The 20959-nt window shown below is 49.0% G+C and overlaps 1 protein-coding gene across 1 annotated transcript in view; it reads left to right on the top strand.

Annotated features, from left to right (window-relative positions):
* Positions 1-18145: 18145 nt before the first annotated feature.
* The window catches only part of LOC308676257 (uncharacterized protein), a gene marked incomplete at its 5' end in the record, with an annotated part of 69619 nt that continues 66805 nt past the window's right edge, over positions 18146-20959 (top strand). The window contains one exon of the mRNA XM_081342071.1: positions 18146-18759. Coding sequence (XP_081198197.1) covers positions 18146-18759 — 614 coding nt within the window. The remainder of the gene's footprint in view (positions 18760-20959) is intronic.

Below are 20959 nucleotides of genomic sequence, written 5' to 3'. Positions count from 1 at the left end.
CGGGCCCAGGCCAAGCGCAGCGTGGACCAGATGACTGAACGGGAATGCAGGGAGATGCTCCTAACGCTCCTTGCAGCACAAAGGACGCCACAAGCCAGCGCAGGGGGCCTCTGGACACCGGGTAAGTCCTTCCCCAGTGCCCACGAGGTCCCCTAACATGGCGCCGGCCACCCTGGGGGACCCCGGGGCCCGGAGCTTTTGGCGGGAAATTTCCCGCCAAACTGTGATCTGCAACTTCCGGGGCCAACCGGAAGCAAGATGGCGGCCCCCAGGACACCCACGTGGCTTGATAGGCCTCAGCCAAGCCTCAAGGCCCAGCAATCGACATCGGGGGTAGCCAGCCTCCCTTGCTACCCCCAGGAGCCTCCCGGAGGAGCTCCGAGTCCTCCAACCCTTTCCCCAGGGCCTAACTGCCAGGAGGCATCCGGCCTGGAGCCTCCCAGCTACATCCTGCAACCCCAGAGGGCCCCCAGTGAACTCCCGGGCCCTCCGGCCTACTTTTCGCCACCGCCCAGACGCCCTGCTTGCCAGATGGTCCTCGGGGGGCCTCCGGACGAGGCCCCCTCCTCCAGCGCCGTCTTCAGCCGCCTCCAGGGTCTTCAGGACCAGCGATGGGCTCCTCTGGGCGATCCTGGGCGTCTCTGTGCCATCCCGGCCCCTTCCTGCAGTCTTCGCCCCCCGGTGAGTGTTCCAGTGCTGGGGGGGCTTCAGGAGGAATCTTCGGGGCTTCTGCGGCCTTCAGCCCCTCTTCAGGCCCAAATCCCGGCCTACAGGCCCAGGCCTGGGCCTGGCCCCGAGGCAGAGAGAGATACATCCACTCCCTCTACCTCCCAGGCTCAAATGAATTCTGAGCATGCTCAGTCAGAGCCATCCAAAAATCAGAGAAAAATACCACCACCTGCCAGCAGAGGGATCCCTCTTCCATTCACCTCAATGGAGAGCTCTAAGATGTATAGAAATGGACAAAGAGCTGGAGAAAATCTCTTTCATTCCCAGATCTCTTCATCTGCTCCTGCATTCTCAAATAAATTTGAAAGACTGCGCCTTGGGGGGGAAAATTTCAGCAGCTGGAATAAAGAAGTGCAGATGTGTCTATTAGAGCAAGGAACTCTAGAGATGGTTCTGGACCCCCCACCTATTCCCTGGGGACCCCAAGAAGAGTGGTATCATAGGAAAGCATATACCACTCTACTGAGCTCACTGGATGCTAACTTGTACTCCAGCATTCCAGATGGGCTCACAGCTGGTGAAGTTTGGCGGTTATTATACAATTTATTCAACAGCGACACCATCGGTTCGATCACCAGACTCACAACTGAGTTTTACACCACCAGGCTGAGGTTTGGGGCTAACATGGCTGAGCACCTGGGAAAATTGAAGGCGCTCAGGGCAGAACTGATGTTCAGAGACTACCTTGTACCTGAGGTGAACATGGTCGCCGTCATTCTGGCTTCCCTGGACAAAAATTGGAGCAGTTTCATTGTTTCACTGGAGGGGACAACGAAGGAAGTCATGACTCTGCCCTACTTCACAGGGAGGCTCATTGAAGAAGACAGGAGGCGAAGAGTTGCAGGAGAATATGCCAGAGCCACCACCCAGCGAGCCAGCAGGAGGCATCACAACTCAGAGCAGGTTAATGCTCTACTTAAGTGTTTCATCTGTGGCTCTGAGGGGCACCTGAAGAAGGACTGCCCCCAACAACAACAAGCCTCCAAGCGTGGTCCCAATCAAGGAAGGAGCAAGGGGCAAGGAAGGGGGCGTGGCGGGGGCAAAGGTAGTGCCAAGGGCAATTTTTTGCGTACTTGTGCTCTCACCCCCACCACAAAGGCTGATAGCCCAACTGACTTATGGTTACTGGACTCTGGAGCTTCATCTCACATTACCAATATGAAACAAGGGTTTAAAAGGTTAAAGAAAATTAACTCATCTGTCAAGGTGGCCAATGGTGATAAGGCTTTGGTTGTTTGGGAGGGCACTGTCTCTGTACCCGGACTAGGAAATGTTGAAGGGGTACTGCATGCTCCCTCCATTGCCAACAATCTGTTAAGCATTATCAAATTATGTGACGATGACAAGGTGGAAGTTTTATTTCGCAAAGGGGGAGGTCATGTCACCCGGAACCAGAGGGTCATTGGAAGTATTGCCATCATAAATGGTTTGCCATACTTCTCCCCTGAGAACCCAGCCACAGAGGACAGTCCACCAGGTGCCACCTCAGAAGGGGCCTGCGCATGGAAAGAGAGAAAGCCCCCACGGCCAGCCCCAAGGCTATCTAAGGAGGGCAAGGCCGAAGCAATTGCACCCAAGCCACCTCAGCCAGCCCCACGGCTTTTCAAGGGCAGTGTGGACAAGAAACCCGAACCTCAGCAGGCACCCAAAGCACCGCGGGGCAGAGTTAATGTCCCGAAAATTCCAGGACTGGGTAAGGCGTAAGGGCATCCACCATTTTCTTACAGTGCCCTTCACTCCTGCTCAGAATGGCATAGCAGAGAAAAGAAATGGAATCCTGCAAACTATGGTGCGTAGTCTGATTGCGGACGCTGGGGTCGCAGAGTCACCCCAAAATCCTTCTCTGACATCCAGGAGCTGCCCATCGAAGAATAGGAGAAATGGCAGCTCACGATGGAGCAGGAGATGGCGAGCCTGAAAAAGCTCAAGGTCTTCACCCCCCAGCAACCACCAAAGGAGAGGAAAGTCATTGGCACAAGGTGGGTTTTCAAGGCCAAACCACTTGCCAATGGCCTCTACCTGTATAAGGCCCGTTTGGTAGCTCAGGGGTTCGCCCAGCGCTACATGGAGGACTACGTAGAGACCTACTCCCCAACCGTCCGGGCAGAGAGCGTCAAGGCTGCCCTCGTAACTGCAGCCGCTCTGCGGGAGGAAGTCTTCCAATTCGACATCCAGACGGCTTACCTCCACGCCAACGTAGACCGGCAGATCTACGTGAGGGCCCCTCCTGGCTACCAGCAGGAAGGGGGAAATACATGGCTGCTCCGAAAAGGGTTATATGGCCTCAAGCAGTCGGGGAAACTATGGTACGACTGCCTTAGAAAAAGTTTAGAACGAGTTGGTTTCAGTGCATCCCATGCAGATGAATGTGTTTTCACACGCAACTCCAAGGGTACCACAGAATGGGTGTTAGTTTATGTGGACAACCTACTATATGTAGGGCCTGACAAGGAAGGGTGTGATGAATTTGCCAAGGCCCTGGGGGAAAAGTTTACCCTGAAGTCTTTGGGGCGTGTTGACAAGTACTTGGGTGTGCACATCTTGGCCACTAAGGGGGGGTTCGCCCTATCTCAGAAAGAAAAGATTGAGGAGTTATTGGCCAAATGCAAAATGGCAGAATCTAACCCAACGCGTAGCCCGATACAAAGTGACTATTACAATCACACTCACAAGGACGGTCCTGAGTTCACAGATAATACGCTTTACAGATCTGTGATCGGCTCCTTGCTATATATCAGCAATTGGAGCAGGCCTGACATAGCTTTAGCTAGCTTTATCCTTCAAGAGGATAATACGGCTGCAATTGCAATCTCGGGGGCATATGCAGTGGGCTCTAGGTCCCGCCACATAGACATACGCTATAAAAATGTCAGGCAGCTTGCCAAAATGGGGTTTATACATGTTGAGCATTGTCATACAACTGACCAGATAGCTGACCTGTTCACCTGTTCCCATTGACGGGCACAACCGTCTGTGTAAGCGTTTGTGTTTGGTCCTCTGAACGTGTATATGCATGTCTATGACACCTGCTCGCCCCCTCACATACATTCACTGGTCCCTGTCATTGGCTGGCAAGAAGGGGAATTGTTAGATGTTTTTGTGCCAGCCATGGCAGTTCCCCAAAAAGGTCATCAGATGGGAGCAAAGAGGCATCTTTGCTCCCACTGGTGGGTCAGGGGTCCCCGGCCCCTGCAGCCCCATTGGAGAGAGTTAATTGGTAAGGGAGGAGCTGAGGACCCCCTATAAAAACCTCTGCTCTCTTTGTTCTCTCTTCTGCTTGCTTGCTTGCTGATCCATGAGCTCAATCCAGGCATGGATGCCTCCATGCCAGGGAACTCTTTCTCTTTACTCTACCGTTAATAAAGCTTAATCTGATCGCATCCCTGCGTGCTGCTCTTTTTACTTGGAAGCACCTTAACGAACCATCGATCTTGTGAGGCCATCTCACAAGAACAACGGCTAATGACCCTCTTTTACCAATCTACTATAGATTGCGTCCTCTCGTACTGTATTGTGGTTTGGTATGCTGGCCTGACAGCCACGGATAGGAAAGCATTACAGAGGGTGGTAAGCACAGCACAAGACATTGTGGGCTGTCCCCTGACACCACTGGATGACATCGCCAGGGCTCGCTGCCTTGGAAGAGTGAGGAAAATTCTCAGGGATGACTCACACCCTGGATGGTATCTCTTTACTCTCCTACCATCGGGTAGGAGATATAGGAGTATAGCCAGTCGCACCAACAGGCTGAAGAACAGCTTTTATCCATGGGCTGTTAGGCTTTTGAACGGGATATAATTTTATAAACTTTATGTATGATTGACTTGCGAGGCCAGTGTGTTGTGCAATTAGCTCACATGGTGTAATAAGATGGAGGGTTTGTGTCACTGTAAGTTGGGGGTGGGGGCACGAAGGGAGGCTCAGCCAATCTCAATGTATACTTGGTTGTACTTTGACAATAAAGGTTCATTCATATGCAACCATCAGCCTTACAACTCTTGAACCCAAGACCCTTTAATGCCACATCTAAACAGATGTTCCAGTTTCTGGCTAATTGCTTCAGCCCATAAATGGCCTTGTTCAGTTTATACACAGTGTCAAGCTTTTTACTTTCATACCCTGGTGCTTGAACCATGTAAATTTCTTCCTCAAACTCTGCATTGAGGAATGCTGTGGTTATATCAAACTGCTCTGAACTTGGAGTTGCATTTGCCTTCATCCTGCATGAAACTCATTGGGAGTCACAGTTGCCTTTGTCTTGCTTCAAACTGGAGATGTGTGGCCTTTGTCCTACTTTGGAGCTGCTGGAGCTACATTTGCCTCTGCATTGCCTTGAACTTGTGGGGAGCTGTGGCTGCTTTTGTTGAGCCAGGACTTTGGAAAAAGATTTAATGGGACTGCCCGTAAGACTTTACATGCACAGAGGGGGCTTGGGGAATGTTTGTGGTTAGTTGTGTGAATAAACTCATCTAATGCCTTACCACATGTGTGTGCTTGTGGACTGGGACAGGACAGCTTGGGATAAACACATGCCCATCATCTGACAGAAATTAAAAAATAAAATTAAAAATAATTAAAAATAAAGAAATTAAAAAGAAATTAAAAAAACAAAACCAAAAAAGCCATCAAAGGGCAGACATGATGGACCACTAGGTCTTTTTCTGCTGTCAGTTTTCTATGTATCTATATCACAACACTTGCACTGTGACATCACAACACACATTACATCATCTTGAGATCATGATTAGGATCAGTTGCCAATGCAGCTGAGATTAATTCATTAATTTATTAAATGCATGTGCCACTTGACCTTCAGCAACTTTGGGGGACTTATCAGTCTGCCTCTAAAAGAGTGAATGTGTTTCAGACCACTTGGCATTCCAATATTTTTTGTTGAATGGATATGACTGACAGGCACTTATCATTTTTGAGAATGTTAGTGACCTGTGTCACAGACCCATCTTAAATCCTAAAATTCTAAAGCAACTTTTCTTAAATCTATTTAGCTCTCCACTCCTTCAGAGATACAACTCTTTGTTTATTTCTACATGGAAAGGTAACTGTCCTGATGTCTCTTATTCCAAAATCCTTTGTCTCAGGATGTTCCTCATTTAGAAGCTTTTTGGCCCGAGTTGGAAGGTGTGTTTTACCCTAGCTGGCAAAAATACACACATATTTAAACACACCTGTAACAGCAGTTTTTAAAAATGGTACTCTACCTTATGTACTGTGGTTACAGTAGTTGCTTCTTTTTTCAACCAATGTAGCTCTTTGCACTTTTGAACACTTATGGATCCTTGCCAATGTGGGAAGTCAGCTCCCCAGAGAAGGAAATATTAAAAGGGCAGGAAAATATATTTCCTAAAAGGATCTTAAAGAGTCTCCCTTCCCTAAGCAGAAACCAACTCTATAGAAATGCAGATGTAAACCATTCAGGAAGGTTGAAGCTAAGAAGACTCCTAAAATCTACATACCCCAGCCCCAGGGAGGTGGGCTGGGATAGACAACCAGCAAGAATTCTAGAGGGGCACACCTAGGCTAGAGGGGCACACCTAGGCTCAGAACAGAATACCTGATAAAGGAAATACAAAGCTTGAAACAGGAAATAACTCCAGACAAGAGTCCAGGGGGTATAAAAACCCACTACCCACATGTGCTCAGGCCCTTTTCCTGTTGGATCCATCTTTCTGTCTGCCTTTCCTCTGCAATAAACTACAACCTTCTTCCCAAAGCAGTTGCCATGTTTATTCCCCGCTTGGAGAGGAACCATGATGAAGGCTTTTCTTCCAACAATTTGGCACCCCAGGATGGGACTCCAAGCTAACCTTTCCAATGGACTGAGACTGGTAAGCCCATCCTGCTGGCAGCAGACCCCTTTGTGTCTGTGGATGGATTTTCCAGGCCCTGCCCATGTGGAGTCAGGGTAGTAAAGGGAGTTTTGGGTTTGAGCTCAAGGGCTCCTTTGGAAAGAAGGTGAAGGTGAGTACCTCTAAATTTTAACTTTAAAGCCCAGGGGGTTAAAAGAAATGTGTGTATGTTTCTGTGTGTGTGAGTGAGAAGACCTTTTTTCCCAATCACAGTTGGATTTTGCTCCCTCTGCCTTTCCTAGCCACAGAAAGGATCTGTTCAAGTTGCAGACCCTGGAAAGTATGGGGGTTTTGGCCAGAGCGCAGGACCTTTTGTTAAGGAAAAGGGAGTGTGAGATGGTCTCACAAGGTCGATGTTTCGTTAAGGTGCTTCCAAGTAAAAGGCATCATGCAGGGATGCAATCATTCAAAGCTTTATTTAACGATAAAGTAAATAGAAAGAGATCCCTGGCATGGAGGCATCCATGCCTGGGTTGAGCTCATGGATAAGCAAGCAAGCAAAAGAAATAACAAAGAGAACAGAGAGCAAGCAGAGAGCAGCCCCTTGAGCAGAGGTATTTATGGGGGTCTCGGCCCCTCCCTTACCATAAAACTCTCTCGCCAATGGGGCTGCAGGGGCCGGGGACCCCTGACCCACCAGTGGGAGTAAAGAAGCCTCTTTGCTCCCATCTGATGACCTTTTTGGGGAACTGCCATGGCTGGCACAAAACATCTAACAATTCCCCTTCTTGCCAGCCAATGACAGGGACCAGTGAATGTGTGTGAGGGGGCAAGCAGGTGTCATAGACATGCATAAACACATTCAGAAGACCAAACACAAACGCTTACACAGAAGGTTGTGCCGGTCAATGGGAACAGGTTTGGTGAACAGATCAGCTATCTGGTCAGTTGTGTTACAATGCTCAACATGCATAAACCCCTCTTTGGTAAGCTGCCTGACATTTTTATAGCGTATGTCTATGTGGCGGGACCTAGAGCCCACTGCATTTGCCCCCGAGATTGCAATTGCAGCCGTATTATCCTCTTGAATTTGGATGGGCAGAGGGGGAGATGCCCAGATGCTCGTTATCAGAGCATCGAACCAAATCAAATCATTGGCCGTGTCTGACAGGCTGGCATATTCAGCCTCGGCCGTGGAGCAAGAAACAAATTTTTGCTGCCTAACATGCCAATGGATAGGACAGCCATTTAGCAATATGAGGAAACCAAAGGTGCTCCGTCTACTCTTGGTGTCGCCAGCCCAGTCTGCGTCTGAGTAAGCGGAGAGCTGGGCCGTCTTCCCCTTCTCTGGTTCCAGCACAAGGAGAGCATCGGTCGTGCCCCTGAGGTACCTAAGTACCCTTTTAACAGCAGTACAGTGGAATTCTTTTGGGTGTTCCACATGCCTGGACAGTAGATTCACAGCTAAAGCTATGTGAGGCGTGCTCCAATTGCTGATATATAGCAAGGAGCCGATCACAGATCTGTAAAGCGTATTATCTGTGAACTCAGGACCGTCCTTGTGAGTGTGATTGTAATAGTCACTTTGTATCGGGCTACGCGTTGGGTTAGATTCTGCCATTTTGCATTTGGCCAATAACTCCTCTATCTTTTCTTTCTGAGATAGGGCGAACCCCCCCTTAGTGGCCAAGATGTGCACACCCAAGTACTTGTCAACACGCCCCAAAGACTTCAGGGTAAACTTTTCCTCCAGGGCCTTGGCAAATTCATCACACCCTTCCTTGTCAGGCCCTACATATAGTAGGTCGTCCACATAAACTAACACCCGTTCTGTGGTACCCTTGGAGTTGCGTGTGAAAACACATTCATCTGCATGGGATGCACTGAAACCAACTCGTTCTAAACTTTTTCTAAGGCAGTCGTACCATAGTTTCCCCGACTGCTTAAGGCCATATAACCCTTTGTGGAGCAACCATGTATTTCCCCCTTCCTGGTGGTAGCCAGGAGGGGCCCTCACGTAGATCTGCCGGTCTAAGTTGGCGTGGAGGTAAGCCGTCTGGATGTCGAATTGGAAGACTTCCTCCCGCAGAGCGGCTGCAGTTACGAGGGCGGCCTTGATGCTCTCTGCCCGGACGGTTGGAGAGTAGGTCTCTACGTAGTCCTCCATGTAGCGCTGAGCGAACCCCTGAGCTACCAAACGGGCCTTATACAGGTAGAGGCCATTGGCAAGTGGTTTGGCCTTGTAAACCCACCTTGTGCCAATGACCTTCCTCTCCTTTGGTGGTTGCTGGGGGGTGAAGACCTTGAGCTTTTTCAGGCTCTCCATTTCCTTCTCCATCGCGAGCTGCCATTTCTCCTGTTCTTCGATGGGCAGCTCCTGGATGTCAGAGAAGGATTTTGGGGTGACCACAACGCTGTTGACAGATGCGATGTGCCCAATGTCGATTCTCTTTGGCGGGATCCCTTTGTTGGACCGCTTTGACCTCCTTACCTTCTGCCACTCACCGCACCTTTCTTCCGCGGGTCTCTGAGGCGTCGCTGGGGGTGAAGACGGCGTGTCTTCCCCCTTGGGACTGGACGGCTCATCCTCCCCATCTGATCCAGGTAGGATGACATCTTCGTCTTGTTCCTCACTTTCGTCGGTGGCAGGGTATGTGGTCATCTCAGGTGATGTCGTGGTCGGTGTGTCCTTGCTGGGTCAGTTGATATATGGGCTCAGATCATTTGAGTGGATCTGGGTCCAATTGGAGTCCTCTTCGAAGGAGGCAGATTGGGAAGTCACAGTCCTGCCCCCTTCTCCCAGGAAACGGTAGGCCTTGGAGCCAGGAGCATAGCCCAAGAACCTCAGTCTCTGGGAGACAGATCTCACCTTCTTCCGCAGCTGCTTGGGGATGTGCACCCAAGCGTAGGAGCCAAACACACGCAAGTGTCCCAGACTTGGTTTCCTACCGTGGACCAGGAAATATGGGGTCTGGTCCACAGCACTGCTCCAGGTGCAGTTTAAGGTGTAATTGGCGTAGTGCACCGCCTCTGCCCAGTATGATTCTGCGACCCCAGCGTCTGCAATCAGACTACGCATCATAGTTTGCAGGATTCCATTTCTTTTCTCTGCTACGCCATTTTGAGAGGGAGTGAATGGCGCGGTAAGAAAATGGTGGATGCCCTTACGCCTTACCCAGTCCTGGAATTTTTGGGACATGAACTCTGCCCTGCGGTCGCTCTGCAGTTGTGCGATCTTGGTCTTATACTGGGTCTCTACAAAGTCATACAGTGATTTAATGGCGTCAAAGGCTTCGGATTTTTCTGTGAGGGTATACACATGGCCGTATCGTGAAAAATCGTCAACGGCAGTGAGAAAATACTGTCTTTTCCCTAGGGATGGTGTGAATGGCCCAACCAAATCAACATGTACTAGTTGGTACGGGTATTGGGCCTTACGCAGTGACACCTTAGGGATGGGGGCAGCCTTCCTCTTTGTCCTCTTACAGATGGCACAGTCCAGGAACACCTCACAATCCTTGAGCTGGACTCCCTCAGCAAACTCTCCCATTTTTTTAACCACAGGGAAGCTCGCATGACCTAATCTTCGGTGTAAGAGATGGGCACACTTATCGTGGAGCGGCTTCCCCACTGACACCCTCTTGGCTCTGGTTGCCTTGAGCGGTGCTGTAGGTGCCTGCTGAGATTCGGGTTTCTTGTCCACACTGCCCTTGGAAAGTTGTGGGGCTGGCTGAGGTGGCTTGGGTGCAACCGCTTCGGCCTTGCGCTTTCTCTTTTCCCGTGCGCAGGCCCCTTCTGAGGTGGCATCCGGTGGACTGTCCTCTGTGGGTGGTTTTTCAGGGGAGAAGTATGGCAAACCATTTATGATGGCAATATTTCCAATGACCCTCTGGTTCCGGGTGACATGACCTCCCCCTTTGCGAAATAAAACTTCCACCCTGTCATCGTCACATAATTTGATAATGCTTAATAGGTTGTTGGCAATGGAGGGAGCATGCAATACCCCTTCAACTTTTCCCAGCCTGGGTACAGAAACAGTGCCCTCCCCAACAACCAAAGCCTTATCACCATTGGCCACCTTGACAGATGAATTAATTTTCTTTAACCTTTTAAACCCTTGTTTCATATTGGTAATGTGAGATGAAGCTCCAGAGTCCAGTAACCATAAGTCAGTGGGGCTATCAGCCTTTGTGGTGGGGGTGAGAGGACAAGTATGCACAAAAGTGCCCTTGGCACTACCTTTGCCCCCGCCACACCCCCTACCTTGCCCCTTGCCCCTTCCTTGATTGGGACCACGCTTGGGGCCTTGTTGGTGATGGGGGCAGTCCTTCTTCAGGTGCCCCTCAGAGCCACAGATGAAACACTTAAGTAGAGCATTAACCTGCTGTGAGCTGTGGTGCCTCCTGCTGGTTCGCTCGGTGGTAACTCTGGCGTATTCTCCTCCATCTCTTCGTCTCCTATCTTCCTCAATGAGTCTCCCTGTGAGGTAGGACAGAGTCATGGTTTCCTTCGTTGTCCCCTCCAGTGAAACAATGAAGCTGCTCCACTTTTTGTCTAGGGAAGCCAGAATGACAGCGACCATGTTAGCCTCAGGTACAAGGTAGTCTCTGGACATCAGTTCTGCCCTGAGTGCTTTCAATTTTCCCAGGTGTTCAGCCATGCTAGATCCAAATATGAGTCTAGTGGTGTAAAACTCAGTTGTGAGTCTGGTGATAGAACCGATGCTGTCGCTGTTGAATAAATTGTATAATAACCGCCAAACTTCACCAGCTGTGAGCCCATCTGGAATGCTGGAGTACAAGTTAGTATCCAGTGAACTCAGTAGAGTGGTATATGCTTTCCTATGATACCACTCTTCTTGGGGTCCCCAGGGAAGAGGTGGGGGGTCCAGAACCATCTCTAGAGTCCCTTGCTCTAATAAATACATCTACACTTCTTTACTCCAACTGCTGAAATTTTCCCCCCCAAGTTGCAGTTTTTCAAATTTATTTAAGAATGCAGGAGCAGATAAAAAGGAATTTTCCTTGGCTCTAAATCCATTTATAAAGATCTGTGAATTTTCCATTGATGTGAATGGAAGAGGGACCCCTCTGCTGGTAGATGGTGGTATTTTTCTCTGATTTTTGGATGGCCCCGACTGGGCATGCTCAGAGTTGGATGGCTCCGACTGGGCATGCTCAGAATTCATTTGAGCCCATGAGGCAGAGGGAGGGCCTGGTCCAGGTCTGCAGGCCAGAATTTGGGCTTGAAGAGGGGCTGAAGGCCGCAGCAACCCTGAAGATTCCTCCTGAAGCCCCCCCGGCACTGGAACACTCACCGGGGGGCGAAGATCGCAGGATGGGGGCTGGATGGCACATGGATTGCCTGGATTGCCCTGAGAAGCCCATCGCTGGCCCTGAAGACCCTGGAGGCGGCTGAAGATGGTGCTGGGAGGAGGGGGCTTCATCCGGAGCCCCCCCGAGGACCATCTGGCAAGCAGGGCATCTGGGCAGCGGCAAAAAGTAGGCTGCAGGGCCCAGGGGTTCACTGGGGGCCCTCTGGGGTTGCAGGACGCAACTGGGAGACTCCAGGTCAGACCCCTCTCGGCAGTTAGGCCCCGGGGAGAGGATTGGAGGCCTTGGAACTCTTCCAGGAGCCCCCTGGTGTTGGCGAGGGAGGCTGGCTACCCCCGATGTTGAGGCTGCGGTCTTTTTGGCTTCCAGGGCCGCAACCAGGACCTGGATGGCTGCTTCAAGCCCTGCTGTAGCAGTCTCGGCTGGGCAGGCTTTGAGGCTATCATAGGCCTTGAGGCTTTCTGGTGGGGAGGACCAGGGGGTTTCCATGCTGCTTCGGCTGGATGCCATCGATTGCTGGGCCTCGAGGCTTGGCTTAGGCCTATCAATATCAGGCCATGTGGGTGTCCTGGGGGCCACCATCTTGCTTCCGGTTGCCCCCGGAAGCTGTAGGTCACAGTTTGGTGGGAAATTTCACGCCAAAAGCTCCGGGGTCCCGGGGTCACTCAGGGTGGCCGGCGCCATGTTAGGGGGCCTCGTGGGCACTGGGGAAGGACTTACCCGGTGTCCAGAGGCCTCCTGCGCTGGCATCTCCCGTGGAGAGGCTTGTGACGTCCTTTGTGCTGCAAGGAACTTTAGAAGCAGCTCCTTGCGTTCCTGGTCAGTCATCTGGTCCACGCGGCGCCTGTCTTGGGCCCGGGCCGTTTCCGCTGCGTCTGAGCAGTCTTGGGTAGACTGTAAGCCTTCCATGCTTCCCTCTGTGGCTTTCAGATGTAGGGAGGCGTGCGAAGGGGTCCCTGGCACTGAGCTGGGTCCTCTGGGGGAATAGAGGTCATCTGTGCTCTCACCTGGAGCGGAGCTTGCGTCAGGGGCTGGATGCAGGGCTGCCGTCTTTGATTGAAGACTCCTTGTCACAATCGGGGACCTCCTGCCATCTGTTTCAAATGGGTTCTTGCTGGAACATCCAGGCATCTTGCGTGGCTTGGAAGCGTTGCCTTAAACCATCCTCTTGCTTCCAACTTGTAAGATGGTCTCACAAGGTCGATGTTTCGTTAAGGTGCTTCCAAGTAAAAGGCATCATGCAGGGATGCAATCATTCAAAGCTTTATTTAATGATAAAGTAAATAGAAAGAGATCCCTGGCATGGAGGCATCCATGCCTGGGTTGAGCTCATGGATAAGCAAGCAAGCAAAAGAAAGAACAAAGAGAACAGAGAGCAAGCAGAGAGCAGCCCCTTGAGCAGAGGTATTTATGGGGGGTCTCGGCCCCTCCCTTACCATAAAACTCTCTCGCCAATGGGGATGCAGGGGGCGGGGACCCCTGACCCACCAGTGGGAGCAAAGAAGCCTCTTTGCTCCCATCTGATGACCTTTTTGGGGAACTGCCATGGCTGGCACAAAACATCTAACAGGGAGAGACTGAGTGAAAAATGGAATGGAATGAGAGAATTGGATTTGGGCAACTAGCTGGTTAAGCCCTGTAAGCAAAGCAAAGCAAAGTGAAGTTAGGAAATTAAGCCCCGGGCAAGGAGGGTCCCTTACCTCTGGAAAGCAAGCAGAGGTCCTCCCAGACATTTGAAGTCTGCAAACAGTGGAGGTGGAAAAGTGAAAGTAAAGGCGGTAAGAGCATCCCGTACCTTCTGCAGGGGAGCAGAAGAGTCCTCGACAGACCCCTTTTTGGTCTGAAACCGTGGCGGTAGATCCCTAGAGGAGCATCCCAGTACTCTGTGAGGGATCCAGAGTGCTCCGTGGGTTCCTTTTTGGCCCAAAAACTGTGGAGGTAGGTGGAAGTCTCACAAGGAGGCTTCAGTGCGCCAAGCCTGATAGAACCAAGGGGGGGTTCTACTTAAAGGGTCGAGATAGGCTCCCCAGTAAAGCTTGCTTGAGGCCTGGGACGGGAATCAGCTATCCGTTCAGGCAGGTATGAAAAAGAGATAGCTAGAGAAAATATATATAAAGAAAATGGACTTTGCTAGGGCTTTGCTGGGAAACCAATTTGGCTAAATAAAGGTACTCAAAGGGAAAATAAGAAATAGTGCTTCTCTCGCTTTCTCTCTCTGCAACCACGTGGTACGTTTAAAAATATGTGCCTTCCCTAATTTAACTGAGATTTATGGTGGGAATGACTAGGATGTGTAAAATTAAGTCTTCTGTTTCCTTTTCTGTTCTCTTGTCTTTGTGTGTATATGTGTGTCAAGGTCTTTGTGTGTGAGGTAAATGTGACTGTTAACTATCTCTAATCCAAAGAGAAAAGAATTTTAAAATTCTGCTAGAAATTCTGCTTAAAATAAGCTACCAAAAAGAAAATACCCTCACTCTGTCTGTCTGGCCAACAAACAGAGTGAAGAAAAATTTGTTTGTTTGTGGTTTTTTTTTCCTTCTCCCTTTCTCCCTATGTACTCTTAAGAACAGCCCAAAGTTAGCAGGGGGAAATGTTTTTAAGTTCATCTGCTGGAAAAGTTTCACTCTTGCATTTAATAAGAATGATAAAGTTGGAAGGGACCTTGGAGGTCATCTAGTCCAACCCTCTGCTCAGGCAGGAAACCCTATGCCAACTTCATCAAATGCCTTACTGAAGCCCAAGTAAATTGTATCAACAGCATTCCTCTGGTCCACTAATTTTGTCACTTGGTCAAAGAATGCAATAAGATTTGTTTAGCATGATCTGTTTCGACAAACCCATGTTGGCTTTTAGTAATGACTTTGTTTGCCTCTAGGTATTCATTGATTTGTTGTCTGATTATCTTTTCCAGAATCTGCCCAGGTGAGGTCAGGCTGATAGGTCTGTAATTTCCTGGATCTATTTTTTCTTTCCTTTCTTCTTTTTTTAAGAAAAAAAAGGAACTATATCAGCTCTTTTCCAGTCCTCTGGTAGTTCCCTAGTGCTCCAGGGTCTTTGAAAAATATAGTTCAGTGGTTCTGAGATATCTGCCAGTTCCTTGAGAACCCTGAGGTGTAATCCATTTGTTCCTGGTAAATGCTCACTTGCCATTTTCTTGCCTATCTTAGTTTGTTTCTAATCTATTTTTTATGTATTGTTTTTGATAACTTTTTTCTTTTGTGTAAAGACACAGAAAAAATGAGTTAAGTAGTTCTACTTTCTCCCTGTTGCTTGTCACCTTCTTGCCACAATTTTTTTTGCCACTCAAAACTGTTTTATTCCACACTTGAAACAGAATTATTAAGGGACATGGGCTGTTTTGATCTCAAAACTGTTTTGAATAGGTTTAGAAAACATTTCTAATTTATGCTTACTTTCTCCTTTTCTCTTGTAAAAATAAAGGCTGACTGAATTATTTTAATTTGCTTTTCTGAAGACATTCTCTCTTCAAATTTACTTACAATGACTCCATATATTTTAGTAAATATAAAAATATGAGTAGTTTTCACATCCTCTGAGGTCAAAACTCCAATGCCAAGAAAGAGAAAACAGGGTAGGGTTCCCTGAAAACCTCAGGAAAGAACTTGCAAATTTACAGGACCGACAATTCTTCTATTTTTGTTTGTTTGTATGCTGTCTTTATTATTTTTACAAATAACTAAAGGTGGCGAACGTATCCAACACGCCGCCTTCTTCCTATTTTCCACATAACAATAACTGAGGTGGATTGGGTTGAGAGAGAGTGACTGCCCAAAGTCACCCAGATGGCTTTCATGGCCAAATCAACTCACATTTCACAGGAGAAATAGAGAATCTTCTCTCTTCCACTGAATGAAAATGCTCTTTGAATTTGCCAGAATTGTGTTTGCAATGTTTTGAATTTTGTGGTAGATTTAACTTTTCTAGACTTTCACATTTGTTTAGGATCAGGCAAGATGGAAATAGTCAAACAAACAAATAAAAGAATGAGTCTATAGAAATTTATACAAAGAAAGAAAAAAGTCTAATTGAATGGTGTTAAATTATTAAACTGTCAAGCCCCGTAGGCTCGACATCACGAGGGAAGCAGGGGAAACACCGCGCAAACCGCCCGCCCGAACCTGGGTCGGGGACTGGGTGTATCTGTCCACCAAATATTTACGTCTACAGATACCAAGTAAGAAACTGGGCCCCAAATTCATAGGGCCGTTCCAGGTCACCCAGGTCATCAACCCGGTAACGGTACGACTCAGGTTACCCAAATTCCTTGGCAAGGTACACCCGGTGTTTCACGGCAGTCTGTTGAAACCGGCATCCGTTCTTGTGGGGTTGGGGAAGGGGGCCCCCGGACCTGTTCGTAATGGGCACTACGAAGTGCAGGACATCCTTGACTCCAGGGTGCGGAGGGGAAGGGTACAGTACCTGCTATTGTGGAGGGGATATCCGGCATCCGAGGCGTCATGGGTGGCGGAGCGGGACGTCCAAGCACCACGGCTGCATAGGGCGTTCCACCGTAGGCACCCAGACAAACCTGGGGGGGGGTCGGATGGAACACATCGCCCATATTGGTACCTGTGTAACATCTTCCTCTTGCCTTCCAGGTGGTGCCCTGGTAGGAAGGGCCGCCTGTCAAGCCCCGTGGGCTCGACATCACGAGGGGAGCAGGGGAAACACCACGCAAACCGCCCGCCCGAACCTTCCTGCTGGAGCCACCCGGGAACAGCACATCCAGCAGTCAAACGGCCGCCAGCTACCACGAGCAGCTGCACAAGTCCCATGGCCATGCCACTGACGGGCAGCTGTTCCGGGGCTTTCTGGCGTGTCTGCGTCGACGGAGCTGCTGAAGGGACCCACAGGCAGTCAGACCGGCAGCCGCAGCTCGTCCTGGGATTATCCAGCCGCCTGTTCCTCGGCGGGGGCGTCGGGCGGCTCAGAGGGGGCGTCGGGCGGCTCAGAACGAAGCCCGGACAGCGGGGCGTTGTGGGGAGCTGTTAGGGGGGCTGTAACACTGACATGCTGGACGGTGGAGGGGAGCACGGAGGAGGGGTGGGGGAGCACGAAAGGGGGGTTAAGGGCATACACTCACCTGGAGTCTGTGTGGGAGCTCAGGCACAAAGGGCGGGGTGACGTGCGGAGAGCTGGGAAGGGGGCGGGTTTTGAGCAGACTCAGCTGGATGCTGGTTTGCATGGGGAGGGGTGGGGCTAATCACCTCCAATGTATAAGAGACGCGTTGGGACGGCTAGCTCCCAACGCTGACTTTGTATCTGCTAGGCTTTTCTGAAGTAAAGAAAACCTCGTCGTCACTCGTACCACGTTGTCGTCGTTCTTTCAGCGTGGACGGCTGTGACATAAACATAATTTACACCAGCTCAAAATAGCAAAACATGACTTACTATTGTATAATGGTGATATCTGTCTGTCTGTTTATCATCCTTCATTTATATTTAATTTTTTTCTTTTTTCTTGTTGAAAGAAGTTTTTTGTTATTTTTGACTTTGGTCACAAGCTTAGTTCATTCTGAGCCTTATCTTTCCTCACTTCATCTTTGCAGGCTTGGACTATTTGCTGATATTCTGCTTTAGTTATGTGCCCCTTTCCACTTTTTATGCTTGTCTTTTATCTTTCAATTTATCAGAGAGTTCTTTGTAGAGCCATGCTGATATCTGTTGAGAGCTGTTATTTTTCTTTGTTGGTATTGTGCTAAACTTTTTTCAAAATTTTCCCAAGCTTTTTTAAATTGTTTTTCCCTTGAGGATTCTCATCCATGGAATCCCTCCCAAGCCCTCTCTAAGTTTATTGAAATTAGCTCTTAAAGTCCAAGACTCTAATTTGACTATGTTCTATTGCTTATGCTTCCTACATACCTTAGTTAGCTGACTAGCAAAAGGTTCATCTATTTCTTCTGTTTGGTTGGGTGGCCTGTAGTATACACCCTATGGCAATGTCATTCTTTCCTTTTTTTTATTGAAAAGTTTTACAATACATTTTTTATAACAAAACAAAACCCCTCCCAACCCCCTCCCCCCTCCCCAACTTTCCTTTTTATATTAACCCAAATGCATTCAAGAATTTTCATCATTGTTGTGCTCTATTTCTGTAGAGATGTACCGTATTTTCCGGCGTATAAGATGACTGGGCGTATAAGACGTCCCCCAACTTTTGAGATGATTTTCATGGGTTAAAGTCTTATACGCCGGAAAATACGGGTAAGTAGGAAGTCAGGGCTGCTTCTCAATTAGGTGAAGGTGTCGCGACCCATGGGGCGACATTCAGCGGGGGCCCTCTTCGCAGCACGGCGCACGGGCCTCGCCCGTCTCCCCACGGACGCGCCTTCCTCGCTACGGGAGCCACCCCCGCCAGCAGGCCCACCTCGACTTGTCATGAGCCAGCCTTCTCCCGCGCGTCGGCTGCATCTCCCGACCGTCCGACGCCGCCTTAGAGATCGCCCGGCAGCTGGCCAGCGCGTGCATGCGCAGGACGCCTCTGCCGGGAGTCACCTGATGCCGGCGGGCTCCGCGGCATCCTTGCCCAGGACCGGGCCCATCCAGGTCGCAGCGAGCCTGGACGCAATGTGGGAGGGGTCATTTGGCAGCGACAGTCTGGCTGAGCGGCGGCTTCAGAATGCGATCATAGAGGCTGCGCCCGTTACACCTACTAGCCTGGCTGGGAACGCGTCGTCGTCAGAGCCCGTGAAGGCTGAAGAGGGGTCCATGGACTGGAGCTGGGAGGGGGCCATGCACGGGTGGGTGATGGTCGTGGTGGGAGGAATGGCAGGCCGCGAGGAGGTGGTCCCGGAGTACAATGGAAGTTTACCTGGCGTGCGGAAGACGCCGGGAGGCAGGGGTGAGGCAGGAGGCATTGTCAGGGAAGGGTGGGGTGGAAAAAGGGAGTGGGCGGGTGTAGGCGTGTATGGGTGGGGTGGGCGGTTTATTTATGAGGAGGCCGTCTTTCACCATTCTCGAGCGCTGGATTTGTCCGTTTCCACTAACGTCTCTGCTCCCGAGGATTTACTATTTTCCGGCGTATAAGGCGACTGGGCGTATAAGACGACCCCCAACTTTTGAGAAGATTTTCATGCTTTAAAAAGTCGTCTTATACGCTGGAAAATACAGTAGTTATTTCTTATATAGAGAGAAACTCCACCTCTTTTATTTGGTCTGTTTCCTTTAAATGATTCCATTTGTGGGTTTCATCCCACCAGGTTTCCATAATGGTAACATTATCATATCTGCCCTCATTTACCTGAACTTCTAGTTCACCCTGTTTACTGTTTATACTCTGTGCATTGGTGTACAGACATTTGAGTCCTTTATAATTGACCCTGTGTTTACTTTCTACATAACCTGTGTGTGGTGCCTGAGTTCCCCTTATTTTCTTATCACCTGTTTTTGCACTTACTATTAAAACTTTGATTTTGCTTGATAGCAAGGTTGACATTCTTGTCCACACATACATCTTTGTTACATTCACTGCTAACCCTGTAGTTTTTGATTGACAGGGACAGGGATGTTCTGTATCAATTAACTCAATATCCCCATTGTTTAGCTTAAATATTCCTCCAGAAAATCTGTACGTTTATTGCAGATTTGATGGATGCAAGCTGTATTATTATTTTTGTTGTTTCATTGGACCAGGTACAGACGTTGTGACTAATATATCCTAAGTCCTAACACGTTACAAATGTTCAGTTTAGAAATGAGACTGTTGGGAGGAATTCTCCCGTTCAGGCACTTCCAGCCACAGAGGGGAACAAATAGAATGTGAAGCCAGGTACTGAAAAGATAGGTTTGATCACGGAGATTAAAGTTGAGTGACAGTTCAGCATGAAACCCCAGCTAGTGAGACAGAATGGTCCTAAGCATGAGTTCTTATACCTTTTCATGGTTTCCAAAATTGTCATTTCTGATTGGCGAGTTTAAATTTGGTGAGTTTAAATTTGTCTTCTCTGATTTGTTGGTCAGTGTCTATTATTGGGTTTGGGTTAATTTCTATCTCAAATCTGTCTAAAAGGTGTTAACATTTGTTTCAGGAGGGATCCAGTGTTAATTATTTTATTGTTGTGTACCTTTTGTTGTTCCTATTCTAATTCTATCAGTTCTAATTGCTGTTAGCCAGTTCTACATTCTTTGTGGCCAGTGTGTGTGTTAAGTGTTTGTTTATTTAGCCTCAGGCGGCCACTGAGTCAGACTACTTACTGGGTTCTTCCTGTATTTGCCAAGATATTTTTTCTTTGGGGTGAGGAGGGGATGTCCTTCTTTTACCCCCCCTCCCAATTCTATTCCTCTCAATTCTTATCCTTTTGTTTTCCATGCCTTTGTCTGCCTCCTGGGAGAGTCCACCCAGAAAGGGGGGGAGGAGTTCTTGTTCTCATGTCTTTCAGCTCTGCACAGATGACACCCCCCCAACCTTTGGAAGAAGAGCACACGCTGACCCAGATGCCATGTTCTACCAGTCCCCCAGATACCTGTGAAAAACTGAAGGAAGGAGCCATGGGACCCAACGTGAAGCCTTAGAAGAAAAATTGGACTATGGGGGGGAGGGTGGAAACTCATTGTAAAGTTTTCTTTCTTGCTTCATTTGTATTGTAATAAGCCAGTTGAATGTATTTATGGAGAGATGGCATTTGGGAATAGTTGGCACAGCAAGTCCTGAACACCTTGGGACTTCTGTATGGTGGGAGGAAAAAATTATCCAGAATGTTTGTATTGCCTTTTTGTATTAGTAGCTACATACACACACACACACACCATTTAGAATCACATTGAGTCTCCCTTCTAGTTACCTTCAGTAAAGCTCCAACCTCCAGCAAAATTCCAAGGGGAAGGGAACCAGGACCCCTCAGGTGATTTGTAATTCATATGCCATGAGGAGGTATCAGGAAAGAGATCTAAGCCCTGAATATCCTGCTCTGGTGGACTCAGATTGGGCTCACTATGTGCAATTTAAAGGATTGAATAGCCTTGCTTGGATACTGGCTAACATTAATTGGACATTACAAATTACAAACCTGGATTCACTGAATTAAGAGCTAAGGCAGGAAACAACTCTTGAAAATGGGCAGCCAGTGGTTA

This window comes from Vipera berus, assembly GCF_964194415.1.
Source record: "Vipera berus genome assembly, chromosome: W".
Taxonomy (NCBI): Eukaryota; Metazoa; Chordata; class Lepidosauria; order Squamata; family Viperidae; genus Vipera; species Vipera berus.
The sequence above is the reverse complement of the archived record's forward strand: the minus strand, read 5'-3'. Positions and strand labels throughout refer to the sequence as shown.